Below are 13,167 nucleotides of genomic sequence, written 5' to 3' on the forward strand. Positions count from 1 at the left end.
CCAGGGTTTCCTTATTTTGCAGTATCACAGGAAAAAGCATGAGCCACAAAGGCCAAACTGTAATTATTGAATATTGAAATAGTAAATTTGTAAGAGCAATAATAACAATAACAATGATTGTTAATAACTAATTATAAAAGTAATTGCCACGGTAGTGATTTAATAGTAAATCACCACAGCAGTGGTGACCGGATTTACAACGTACTAAGCAAACAAGAGAGTCGAAGGAAGGATTGAAGAAATTATCTGGGAATCTAAATTCACATTATTTAATGGGAAATAAAACCAGCTAAACACAGAGTAAACAAAATCATCAAAGACAGAGCAGCTTGTAATCCTGGAAAACTTCTTACCATTTTATCACAGTGCCACTTGTTAGACCCTAATGAACGATGTCACCCTCTTATCAAAACCACCTCTCCCCCAGTAAACCAGAGCAGAACAAGGAAGAAACAATCATAACCGATCTGATGCTGAATTTTAATTAACATGGCACAGCAGGCAGTTCAGCTCCTGCAGTGGCAGAAAAAGATGCAGTAGTTATCCCTGCCCCACCCTCACAAATTTGCTGCTCTTTAAACATTGTTTTCTCTTTAAGGCCCTCAGTTCTGCCTGGCCCCACTGCATGCTGCTGCTCTCTCTGATTCATTTATCAGGAACAGCAGGGCTGGGCTGGTGCCCTATCTGAATACCCTAGTCCTGTCCATACAGACACAGTCTCAGGGTTATCAAAGGCAACTGGATAAGATGGTAGCCTATTCCTTGTCCCTATATGGCAGCATATAAGCAAGGGGACACCCCAGTGTTACAAATCCTGTCACTTATATTCTTACCCATGAACTGAGATGCTGCTACCAATCAAATGTCTTCCCCAAGAGCAGAAGTGTCCTTGAGTCTCCCGCTTATCCCGTTTTCCCAGCGTGTTCACAGAAGATACCACAGAGGCTGCTTGCCAGCCTTGAGGACAAATAAATTATTTCCCATTTCCTGCTCCAGATTCTATACATTATTGTATTTTAAAGAATAAATCATGCCACTTACCTGTGCAATCAACTCCTGTTTTCTTATTAGATATTCTGCCCTTTCTTTTCCCATTAGCTCCTCTGCCTCTTGAATACGTTTTTTTTGCAATGCTATGTCTTCTCTCTTCAAGTTTATTTTGGTATAAGTCTCATTTATGTAAATAGTGGTGGTGGCTTTTTTCTCCATAGTTTGGTTGAGTGACAGGACAAACCTTGCATGCTTCCTTGCTAGCTCTTCCTGCTTCTCCCTGGGAGGAAAGAATTGCTCACAGAGTGAGAAGCACAGCTCCTAAGAAAGGAATAGTCTGTGTGGTGAGATGAGCCCTCAGCAAGAGGAAAAGTGTAAGGAATACTTATTTTATGACTGTGTTTATGATTGTCTAAACTTGGTTGAAGGCCAGGTGCAGTGGCTCATGCCTGTAATCCTAGCACTTTGGGAGGCCGAGGTGGGCAAATCACCTAAGAGGTCAGGAGTTAGATTCCAGCCTGGCCAACATGGTGAAACCCTGTCTCTACTAAAAATACAAAAATTAGCCGGGGATGGTGGCGTGCTCCTGTAATCCCAGCTACTCGGGAGGCTGAGGCAGGATAATTGCTTGAACCTGGGAGGCAGAGGTTGCAGTGAGCCGAGATCATGCCACTCCACTCTAGCCTGAGTGACAGAGTGAGTCTCTGTCTGAAATTAAAAAAAAAAAAAAATTGTTTGAGATGAGGACAGAAGGAAACACAAAACAAGCATCAACCTTGCAACTTTTACCACTTTTGAATGTCACGTGGCTTTGCCTCGCCCCACCCGTCCCCAGATGCCAGGTAGTGACCACAGGATATTTTGGGTTAAAGTATACAATGACTCAAAAGTAATTTTGAACAGGATCTGAATGGGATCTGGCCAGATGAGTGTTTTGATATGGATTGTCATCATGTCTATCTTATCATCCTGAGATAGGCTGTTAAGCTAAAGAAAGAGAAATCTCATCACATCTCCAGCCACCCTGGATGCTATAGCCCTGCAGGCAGGGCCCAACAGAAAGCTCACCTTCCTCTGGATAGAAACTAGGGAAAGAAAAGAGTCTATCTTTACTGTTTGGAGGATGCCTGAAACCTAATTTGAGCCCTCTTACCTTCTCCCAGCTGTAGCCAACTCTGAGCTCAATAGGAGTCATTAACCTCACACATCCATTGCTGGGCAGTGTCCATCTAAGGAAGACCTTAAGATTGTCTGAGGAAGACCTTAAGATTTTGTCTACCCCGAGGCTAACAACAAAAGGTTTACAAAAGGGACAATCGGTGCCATTTCTCTATTTTCCTTTTTAAAAGCTCCTGCAATGTAAAGACCCTTTTCCTTTTGCTAGTCCTCAAGGCTAGTGAGTTTCAGAGGAATTGTGTTTGAAGGCTCAGGAAAATAAAAGCAGGCTGCTGGGAAGTTTGCTTTCAGAGGTCAAACTCCACAAAAGAAATGCAATAAAAAGAAGTCTAGGTGAGAGGCTCAGTAGGTGGTCAGATAATGGGTGCTTTGTGGATGAAGCAGAGGAAGCCTTCTAAGAATGAATCAACTTGAGGACTGGAGCCTCGGGGAAACAAAGCAAAATAAGTGAAATCAAAAAACCTCACCAGGTGTGTTGTGATGGGCTGAGAAGAAAAGAACACTCACAAACACAGTGTGGAGCCTCAGGAAAACACATTCAAACAGCTGCTCTGTCTGTATCTAGTTTTTGAAATTTGCCCAGGACAGGAGACATACCCACCACCTGTCAGGGGCTGTGAACACTTTGATATGCATTTCTCTTTGAAAAAATGATGCAACAAATGATTGTAGCTTGATGATGCCAACACACCTGCCACCACCTTCTGTTTGTTATTGCCTTTCCGTAAAGATTTGTCTAGAGCAGTGGTTCTCCCAATGCGGTCAGGACCAGCAGCAGCAGCAGCATCACCCGTCAGGAATGCAAATTCTTATCCCCACCACACTCCTCCCAGATCTGTTAAATCAGCAATTTTGGAAGCAAGTCCCAGTAATTTGTGTTTTAACAAGCCCTCCAGGTGATTCTGATGCAAGCTCAAGTTTGAGAATCACTGGTCTATAGGAATGTGATGTTGCTGACCGGTTGATATAAATATCTAGCCTGGGTATTATTTTTCTTGCTATTAGTTTAGGAATAGTCTAGTTTATGTAGCAGGCTCTGGCCATGGTGGCTAGCACGCACCACACACAAATCTGTATTGTGAATCCCCAACAGGGATTAGAGTATGTGGTATTTCTCAAACTTATGTAATCATGAACTTTCTCTTTTGTGGAGCATCTCCCAGCACAGGTGTTCTGAGAGCCTGGTTTGGGATCCATGTCCCTGGGTCTTGAGGTCTCTAGCTGATTTCTGATGTTTATTATGTGGGACACCAGGCAACCCTCTGATTATTTTGGATTCCCAAGAAGACTTTTTTCCCCTATGATAAGGGCTCTTTGTGAACATTTCTCACTCTGGAAACTAACATGCTGATATTTATTAAAATTTATCAAATTTTCTCGTAGGGGTAATTCTTCAAGGGGGCCTATCTTTCAGAATATATCTCTTCCTTTCATGAGCTAGCAAAGTTAAGAGTTGTGATCCCCATTTCACAGATGGAGAAAATGAGGCTCACTACGAGGTGTCAGATCTTGAGCTATAGGCAGTTTCATATATTATCTCATTTAATTACAGACATAATCTGGAACCCTGTCCTGGGAACCAGCCTCATCCTCAGTCCTTCAGTGGATTACAAATATGACTAAATATCTTCAATGAACTGAACTAGATACAATAGGTCTGGTTTGACATTAGATTTACAATATAATCCCTGCAAGATTTCTTACTTTGGTGGTGGGGTTTGTAAACTTAATTCTACAAAAATGGAAACTAAACCCATTGTGTGTCTACCTTTGGATGTAGCATTAGAGGTAGTGTGTGATTTACAAACAGTAGTTGCTGCTAGGAAGCTGGATTGCCTCTGAAATATTATAAGCCTCCTGGCTGCTGTGGTTGAAGATTTTCTGCTCTCCTCCTCAGTCCTCTGTAGCCACCACCTTCCCCACCCCATCAGCCTGGGCCATCTCCTACAACCCATCTTCACCTCTCAACTTGCCCTGCCACAGTTCAGATCAGAGAGTAAACCCCTCCCGACAATTTTCCCACTCCAGCCTCAGACCCCTGCTCCCTCAAATACTGAATATAAGAATACCTACCCCAGAGCTTCATTATATTTTGTCAGGTCAGTTATTTTCTTCTTCAGAAGCTCTATTTCATTCTCTGTCCTTGTAATTCTCATTTTTATTGTATTTATCTCAAAAAGATTTAATCTGCGAGCGTCTCGGACACATTCTTCAAAGTAAGTGGAAATATTACTACATTATTTGAGGAAAAGCACAATTGTAGATACTGACTTTCACGCAAAAAAGCTTTCTTTGAAATATTCTTTTAATAATGTTTTTTATCAAGCATTTCTTACTCCCTTGGTCCCTCTCAATCTTACCAACTAATTATTTCTCTTATTTCTGCTGCTGCTCTGGTAACCAGCTTTCTGTGGGCTTGGATCAATTTCAGACAGGTGCAGTCTGATAGTGCCTGATTCCTGCCCATTCCATGCACTTCTCACCTCCTGCCTAGGACTTCTGCAACTTCTACATGGGGCTTCTTTATGCACCCACACCCATGCATGTATAACCCAGAAGTACAAGAGGTAGGGTAAGCATCAGACCAGTGATAGACAGGAGCCGGTGCATAAATATTTTTCCCTCTCTCACACTGATAGATAGTCCTGAGAAGAAGTAACACTGGGTCTTGGGGGCTTCTTCTCATAATTAATTAGTTTCAGTTAGCAGCAGCCAACATCATAATCCACCCCATATTTGCTCTCCCTTGACCTTGTTTTGGTCTCCTTATCCCATCCTCCTCTTTGGATTATACTCCCTAATAAAATAATAATGCAAAAGCCATTGCCTCAGGCTCTGCTTTTTGGGGGAACCCAATGTATTAAAGAAATAATTATTCATCCATAAATAATAAGTCAGTGTAATCACATATGATTTCAAAGGATTATCTCAGTGCATGACAGATGGTCAATACGCATGAATTTTTGAACACTGCTGTTTAGGAAGGTGCTGGACTACTCATTTCTACACAGCAAACTCCCTAGAAACTAGCTGGTAGCTCTCCTGAGAGAGCTAGGACATTTTCTTTCTAGGCTACTAGTTAAATTGCTTGTTGCAGCAGGCCTTCTCAAACTTTGTGTCTCAAATATGCACATACATCATCTGGAGATCTTCTTAAAATGCAGCTTCTGATATGGTGGGTCTAGGGTGGGCCCAGAGATTCTGTATTTTCTCACAAGCTCTTACATGTTGCTTATGCTGCTGAACCAAAGACCACACTTTGAGTAGCAAGGACTTACGACATAAGGCCAACTAACTAAATTTTCATGGTTAAGCATTTAGCATGTATCAAGGACCTTATAAGCTATTATGGTATTTTCCCCCTTCTAAAATATGTTTTTCTGATTATAAAAGCAACCCAATCTAGAAACTAAAGAACACCAAACAAAGAAAAAGAAAAACACTCTTAATTCTACCTTTGGTGTAGATTCTTCTAAATCTGATTTTCTTTCCCTGCATGTATAGTTTGTTGTATTTTCCCTGGCAAACTAGACTAACACCAAGCATATTTTTTTAAACCCACTCTATCAGTCAGGGTCCAATCAGGAGATAGAAATCTCACAGTAAATTGAAAAGGGAAAGTTTAATAGAATAAACAGAGGATTAGAGTAATTAGAGGATTAGGGAATGGGTGGTAAGAAGTGAAGAGAACTTGAAAGCATTCAGAAATAGCAGACCTAAGGAGTAGCCACCATCCCTAGGGCTGAGATACGGTGCTCGAGGAAACAGCACCTGGAGATCTGGGAGCTAGGCCTCATTAGAGAGGCTGCGTCTCATTAGATCGTAAAGAAGTTCATGAAATGCTGGGCTGATGGAACTTGCTGGAAATCTGCTCTCTGGGGGTGTTAGGGGTACCTGCCCACAGAGAGGTGCCATGCTTCAGAACTCACTGCAAAACTACCCAAGGGGGTGCCAGAGAAGCTCTTCATGGAGAGGTGCCTCATTGGTGGCTGAAGCTACCCAAGGGGTACTGGTGGAAGCTGCTGGGCATGTGGACTGCTGGATGCTGCAGGACCATGGCCTGGAGAAGTTGCACACACTGCAAGAGTCAGCCAAGCTGAGCACACTGGAATCAGGAAGAGAACCCCTTCCTCCTCCATATCCCTCCTATGCCCTCTGCTGACAAAGCTGAACATTGTGCCAGCTGGTAAAGGGGAAAATTTACAGGGTCCAGCTTCCTTATCACAAAGTAGAGGCAATAAATGGCTAACTGGAAAATCTACCTTTTTTTTTTTTTACTTATTAAGACCACTCTTTTTAGGTTGGGCTCTCTGGGAAACAGATTATAAAATGTGTGTGTAGAGCATTTATTGGGTAGTGCTCTGAGGAACATCTCTTTGGAGGAAATAAAAAGCTGGGCAGAGGAGGAGGTTAAACTGTGATGAGCTTTGGAGCTATGATGATGCTCTGGAGTTGTTCTACATTGAGGCAAGGGAGCCAGACCTTTGTACCCTCATAGTGACCAATCATGAATGCGGGTGGCAGGCACTGGGGAGAGAACATAACTTGGAATTAAGCTTCTCTCTTTTGTTTTTGTTTGTTTGTTTTTGTTTTGAGACGAAGTCTCGCTCTGTCACCCAAGCTGGACTGCAGTGGCACAATCTTGGCTCACTGCAACCTCTGCCTCCCGGGTTCAAGCAATTCTGCCTCAGCCTCCTGAGTAGCTGGGACTACAGGCATGCGCCACCACGCCTGGCTAATTGTTTTTTGTATTTTTAGTAGAGATGGGGTTTCACTATGTTGGCCAGGCTGGTCTCGAACTCCTGACCTTGTGATCCACCTGCCTCAGCCTCCCAAAGTGCTGGGATTACAGGCGTGAGCCACCTTGCCTGGCCCCTTCTCTCTTTTGTTGAAGGTAATTCCTGGAGAAGAACTCAGCCAACAACATTCCTGGCTTCTGGAGAAATAAAGTTTGACCCTTACCCCAAATATGAAATTTACCTTAAAAAAAAAAAAAAAAAAAAAGAGATCGAAGACCTAAACATAAGAGCTTAAACTGTAACACTCTTAGAAGAAAACATAGGGAAAACCTTCATGGCATTGAATTTGGGAATGATTTCTTGACTGCATCAAAATTTAAAACTTTTGTGCTTCAAATGTCACTATCAACAGAGTGAAAAGGCAACCCATGGAATGGGAAAAAAATTTGCAAATCATATATCTAATCAGTGGTTAACATTCAGAATACATAAAGAACTCCTGCAACTCAACAACAACAAAAAAGAACCTGATTAAAAGATGGATAAAGGACCTGAGTAGACATTTCTCCAAAGAAGATGTACCAAATGGCCAATGAGCAGACAAAAAGAAGCTCAACATCTCTAATCACTGGGGAAATGCAAATCAAATCACAATAAGATACCACTTCACAGCCATTTGGATAACGACCAGATAAAACAAAAACAAAACAATCTGGAAAATAACAAGTACTGGCAAGGATGTAGAGATACTGGAACGCTTGTGCATTGTTGGTGGAAACATAAAATGGTGCAGCCACTGTTGAAAACAGCAAGGCAGATCTCCAAAATATTGAATATATTACTCTGTAAGATCTGACCCCAGTAAAAAAAAAAATTGAATGTACAATACAATCTAGCAATTCTGCTTATGCATAAATATACAAAAAAAATTGAAAGCAGGCACTTGGATACAGGTGGAGTATCCCTAATCCAAAAATCTGAAAACTGAAATGCTCCAAAGAACATTTCCTTTGAGCATAATTTTGGAAATGCTCCAAAACCCCAAACCTTTTGAGCACCTACATTATGATCAAAGGAAATGCTCAATGAAGCATTTCAGATTTATGGATTAGGGATGTTCAACTGGAAAGTATAATGTAAATATTCCAAATTCAAAAAAAAATCAGAAATTGGAAACACTTCTAGTCACAACTGTTTTGGATAAGGGATGCTCAACCTGCATTTGGATACCATGTTCATAACAGCATTATTCACAACAGCTAAAAGATGGGAGCAACCCAACTGACAATTTGCAGATGAATGGATAAGGATATGTGATAGATACCAACAATGGAATATTATTCAGCCTTAAAAATAAAGGCAGTTCTGACACATACAACAGTATGAATGAACCTTGAGGATATTATGCTAAGTGAAGGAAGCCGGTCATGAGGACAAATACTGTATGATACTACTTATATGAGGTACCCAGAGTAGCCAAAACTCAGAGACAGAAAGTAGAATGATGGTTTAGGCCAGCCAAGTTGCCTAATTTAATTGGATAAATACCAATTTGGAATGGGCTGATCCATTTATCTATAGTCTATTTAGAAACCAAATTATATAAATTCAAGTGTTATATATACTATTTCCACTTAAAATATAAAAGAAAATTATTACGGACCTTACTGGGTTTGTGTCATGTATGCTTTCTAGCTCTATCTTACATGAGCAATAACTATGAAACTTATCTTGTTGAAAGTACTTCATTCTATTATAAGATCAACTAAATTTCTAGAGTTGATAACCTCAAAAGTACCTTCCAATTCCCTCTTAATGCTATTGGGAAGAGTTTCCAATAGATAGTATAGTTTGTTGAGTTCCATGCTTTCAATCTCCAAAAGATCGATTGTGGCTTTTCTCATTTCTTCCTGAAAATTTAAATTACATTTTTAAAAAGTTAAGACACTAAAATAGTAAGATTGATTTCCTAAACAATGCCCTACAAATGTTTTCAGGGGTCAAAATATAATTTTACTAAATATCTTCTGCCATTATTTTTATTTGGAACAGAAACTGGGAAAAGTATCTACAATCACTATTTAAGGTGTCTGTTAGTTTATCTCTTAATTTCTATTGATTTTATTCTACTGAGAAATTATCTTTTCTTTATGAGTATCTGTTTCTTATATGCAGTTTCAATCCATTTAAAAGGAAAGACTAACAAAAATGGTAATATTGAGAAAGAAAGCTACTTATTAAAATATGGAAATTGCCTATAAAAATATGCTTAGGTATAAAAAAATGGTTTTCTCATACACACCTACAAACCCAAACAAATAGGTAAAGCTGTTATTATTACTTTTAGGTGAGGCTACTTTAAGAAAGGAAACACTGCTGAGAAATCAGTTGGTGGGAAAAAATAGATAAATCATCTTTTAAATAAACTGTCATAATAGCTATAGCTATTTTATGACCTGAGAAACTGCCATTATATTTTATGAATTATAAAAAGCAGACTATATAATTACATATATAGCATCATCACTTTTCTGTAAAAAATGAAATTCAATGCAGTTATCACCTATACCCTGAAAATAGAAAGTATATTCATCAGCATTAATAGTGATTATTTTAATGTGGTCCTTTTGCTTATCTATTTTTTCTAAATTTTTGAAAGTCAACATGTATTACTTTTAAAAATAAAAGGATTGATCTTCTTTTTTTTGAGATGGAATCTCGCTCTGTTGACCAGGCTGGAGTGCAGTGGGTCAATCTCAGCTCACTGCAACCTCTGCCTCCTGGTTTCAAGCAATTCTCCTACCAGCCTCCCAAGTAGCTAGGATTACAGGCTCCCGCCACCTTGCCAGGCTAATTTTGGTATTTTTAGTAGAGATGGAGTTTCCCCATGTCTTGGCCAGGCTAGTCTCGGACTCCTGACCTCAAGTGATCCACCCATCTTGGCCTCCTGGAGTGCTGGGATTACAGGCGTGAGCCACCATACCCAGCCTGATCTCTGTTTTTTAAGAGATTTCACAGCTCAGATATTAAATGAATACAGACTAGATACTTTAACCACAATAAATATTTTGGCCCCTTAAAATCCTAGCGAAAGACATAACTGAAAGAAAGAACCAAGCAGGGAAAAATGTTTCCACAGCACCACAGAGCTGCACAACACACATGATCCCTAAGTGTTTACATGTACCTACTCAAGTAGGATTGTAAAGTATGATTATGTAGTATAGATATATATATATGTGTATAATTATATAAAATATAAAGTAGTAAGAGTTTTATCAGCAGTCTGTGGATTCAAACTCATTTACAGCCATATTTCAACATTTTTAGCAATTTGACATATAGTAAATTCTTATCCAATATTTTTAAATAAAATGGAGAGCCTTCACTACTCTGACTGTGCCAAGGAAGCATTGTCAATGTGATCCTTGGCCGAACAGAGATGTCTGTGACACCTCAGAAGGAAATTCTTTAAATATTTCTTCAACATGTCTTTGATAGGGGCCAGATAAGTGTAATTGAAAGAGTTTCTCTTTTGTTTTCACTAACAGTACAGTCTACTTCAGTGGAACATATGTCAAATAATCTTTGACCAGTTATGCAAGGAATTGCTTACAGAGAACTGAGTTAATTAGCACCATGCTTGCAATTTATTCCAGAGATTGTGTGTTTGTTTGTTTTAAGCAATGCTTATATATTGGTGTCCCAAGCATTTGCCCATGTGGTCCACCTCTTAACTGAACCGTATTATCACCCACATTGCTTTCTCTAAATGAGCTTGCCCTCATCCACAGCCATAAGCCCATAATTTAGTTTTCTTCATGGAAAATCAAGTAACAATCCACAATTGATCAATAATTGTGCAAATCCTTACAAAGTTGAGAGAAAAATATTTTTAAGTTCAGGGTAACTATATTCCCTAGTCATCTACTTAATACTTTGAACAGAATTGGTGCTAAATGAAAGTTTGAAGAAATATGTGGAAGATTGAAGAAATGGTTCTTATAGATAATACAATACCAATTTCTTAACAGCTACAGCAATGTCCTTAAGAAAGATCTTAGCTTCTTCATTACATTTAAAATAGTCACTTTGCAGTGATTGTTCTGAAAAAAAATTAGAAAATAAAGATCTCTTATTTATCTATCCAAATCCTACTTAACCTTTTATGATCTAGCTCAAATGCTTACTCGGCTGGAAGTTACATCTTCAGTCTCTGAATTTTTATTGTACATTACACTAATCTCTTTTGTACTTATTTCCTATTCCATAATGTTATAATTTAGGTATATATTTTATGCTCCTTGAGGACAAATGTGCTGGAGATTTACATATTAATATTTTATAACTCAGGGCAAGAGGGTGTAATGATTTTTTTTCCTATGAAATATGTTCTGAGTGTCTAGACATTAACAGAAAAATGTATTTGTACATAAGTACTAGGGTTGCATTGGCATGCCGACCTAGAGATCAAGTATGAAAAGAGTTCAAGGTTCTAGGTCTGTCATTGACAATGACCTCAGATACATGTGAATAATTTAGGTCTTAATAACTTTAGGTCTCCTCAGTGGGTAACATTCCTTTTTTTTTTTTTTTTTTTTTTTTTGAGACAGAGTCTCGCTCTGTCGCGCAGGCTGGAGTGCAGTGGCACCATCTCGGCTCACCACAACCTCTGCCTCCTGAGTTCAACGGATTCTCCTGCCTCAGCCTCCCGAGTAGCTGGGATTACAGACGTGCGTCACCACGCCCGGCTAATTTTTGTATTTTTAGTAGAGACGGGGTTTCACCATGTTGGCCAGGCTGGTCTCAAACTCCTGACCTCAGGTATCCACCCGCCTCGGCCTCCCAAAGTGCTGGGATTACAGACATGAGCCACCGCGCCCGGCCAACATTCTTCATGATAACATTTACCCAAGCATATTTGCTAAGAATTGTGAAATTAACCTAGCGCATTTAAGAAGGAAAATAAAAACTATCCCAAATTAATAGTAACATTGTAACATAAATCAATACGATTATCTTGAAGAAATGGGATGATTCTAGTGAAGCACTGAAATGTTTTGTTGTTTGGCCTAAACGGTTTTTGCACCGAACAAGAAACACCCTTTCTTGGATTGTCTTACCTTAAGCTTAAGTGACTTGATTACAGGTTCAGCTTTCTAACTGAAAAATACTTTAACCTGGCCCTATCCAAGGTCGTTTTCTATTAGAATCTCCTAAACAACCCTTTACATCTAATTTTTCTTGCTCAACACAACAGGAGCCTCTTAAACACTCCCTTTCCTATTTGCTTGTTAAATTCTCCAGTTTGCCACGGCAAAATGTCGGAGGAAGTTAACTTGTAAAGGAACGGCAGGAAGAGAACTGAAATCGAAGGCATAATCTAAATGCAGGTGTGTAATCAGGTCGCAGGCATAGGGCAGTGGCTTGGGAGTCCCGGATTTGTCACCTCAGTAATTTAACTACTACTGAGGGTTGAGCGAAGTCACCTCAGCTGCGCTAGAGCAGGAGAGCTGGGCACTTGGTCCCACCCGCCACCTCTCTCTCCCCAGCCTCCAAGGAGCGGGGAGAAGGCTCTGCCCTGCCCAGTGATGCCCTGGTTCCGGGAGGAGAGTCCCCGCTCAGGGTTCCCGCTGAGTGCCTCCTAAGCGCCACCTCTGAGGAGACGTCCCTTCCAGCGCCCGAGGGGCGTCTTACCCACAACAAACAGCTGCTCCAGCGCCTCGACCGCGACCGAGGAGCCCAGGGTGGAGGGTGAGGTGCATAACTCCAGGGAGGGGCCGGTGGAGACGGCAGCCGCCTGCACCAGCTTCTCGCCAGCGCCCAGCCCTGGGGTCCAGGGGCTCAGGGCCATTTTGCCGCTCTACTTGAGCGCCTCCTAAGCCAGAGCCAAGGATTGCCGGTTGCCACGGGCAACGAGGACACCGAGGTCCTGGGGCGCCCCCTCGTGGCCCGCACCTCTAGTAGGTACCCTCCTGGTTCTCTAATTTTATCCACGATAATTAAGCAGTCTGGGAAGAATGACTCTCTCTTTAGCTAACTTTTCCCCCTTTCAATTTCCATTGCGTTAGTTCAGGCCTGTGTCTTTTTTTGTGGACCACTGGAATCATAATAATGATCACTTTTGAGCGCATCTTTGTGCCGGGTACTGCAGGAGAACCTTTATATACAGTAGCTCACTTAATCTTCACAAGGACTTTGTGAGCAGGCTCTTTTAGTACCTCCACTTTTACAGACACGTAAACTGAGGCGCGGGCGACTA

General features: G+C 40.7%; 1 protein-coding gene across 2 annotated transcripts in view; it reads right to left on the minus strand.

Moving 5' to 3' along the window:
• CCDC175 (coiled-coil domain containing 175) overlaps positions 1-12,967 on the minus strand; it is a 71,563-nt gene extending 58,596 nt beyond the window's left edge. Inside the window, exons 1-5 of one of the 2 annotated variants that reach the window (XM_055097646.2) lie at positions 12,603-12,967; positions 10,926-11,011; positions 8,704-8,815; positions 4,240-4,375; positions 1,042-1,270 (exon numbers count right to left, since the gene is read on the minus strand). In XM_055097646.2, the coding sequence (XP_054953621.1) occupies positions 1,042-1,270; positions 4,240-4,375; positions 8,704-8,815; positions 10,926-11,011; positions 12,603-12,759 (720 nt within the window). In that variant the 5' untranslated portion in view covers positions 12,760-12,967. The remainder of the gene's footprint in view (positions 1-1,041; positions 1,271-4,239; positions 4,376-8,703; positions 8,816-10,925; positions 11,012-12,602) is intronic. The other variant, XM_055097647.2, reaches the window with a different exon arrangement.
• Between the last annotated feature and the right edge of the window lie 200 nt (positions 12,968-13,167).

This window comes from Pan paniscus, chromosome 15 (assembly GCF_029289425.2).
Source record: "Pan paniscus chromosome 15, NHGRI_mPanPan1-v2.0_pri, whole genome shotgun sequence".
Classification (NCBI taxonomy): Eukaryota; Metazoa; Chordata; class Mammalia; order Primates; family Hominidae; genus Pan; species Pan paniscus.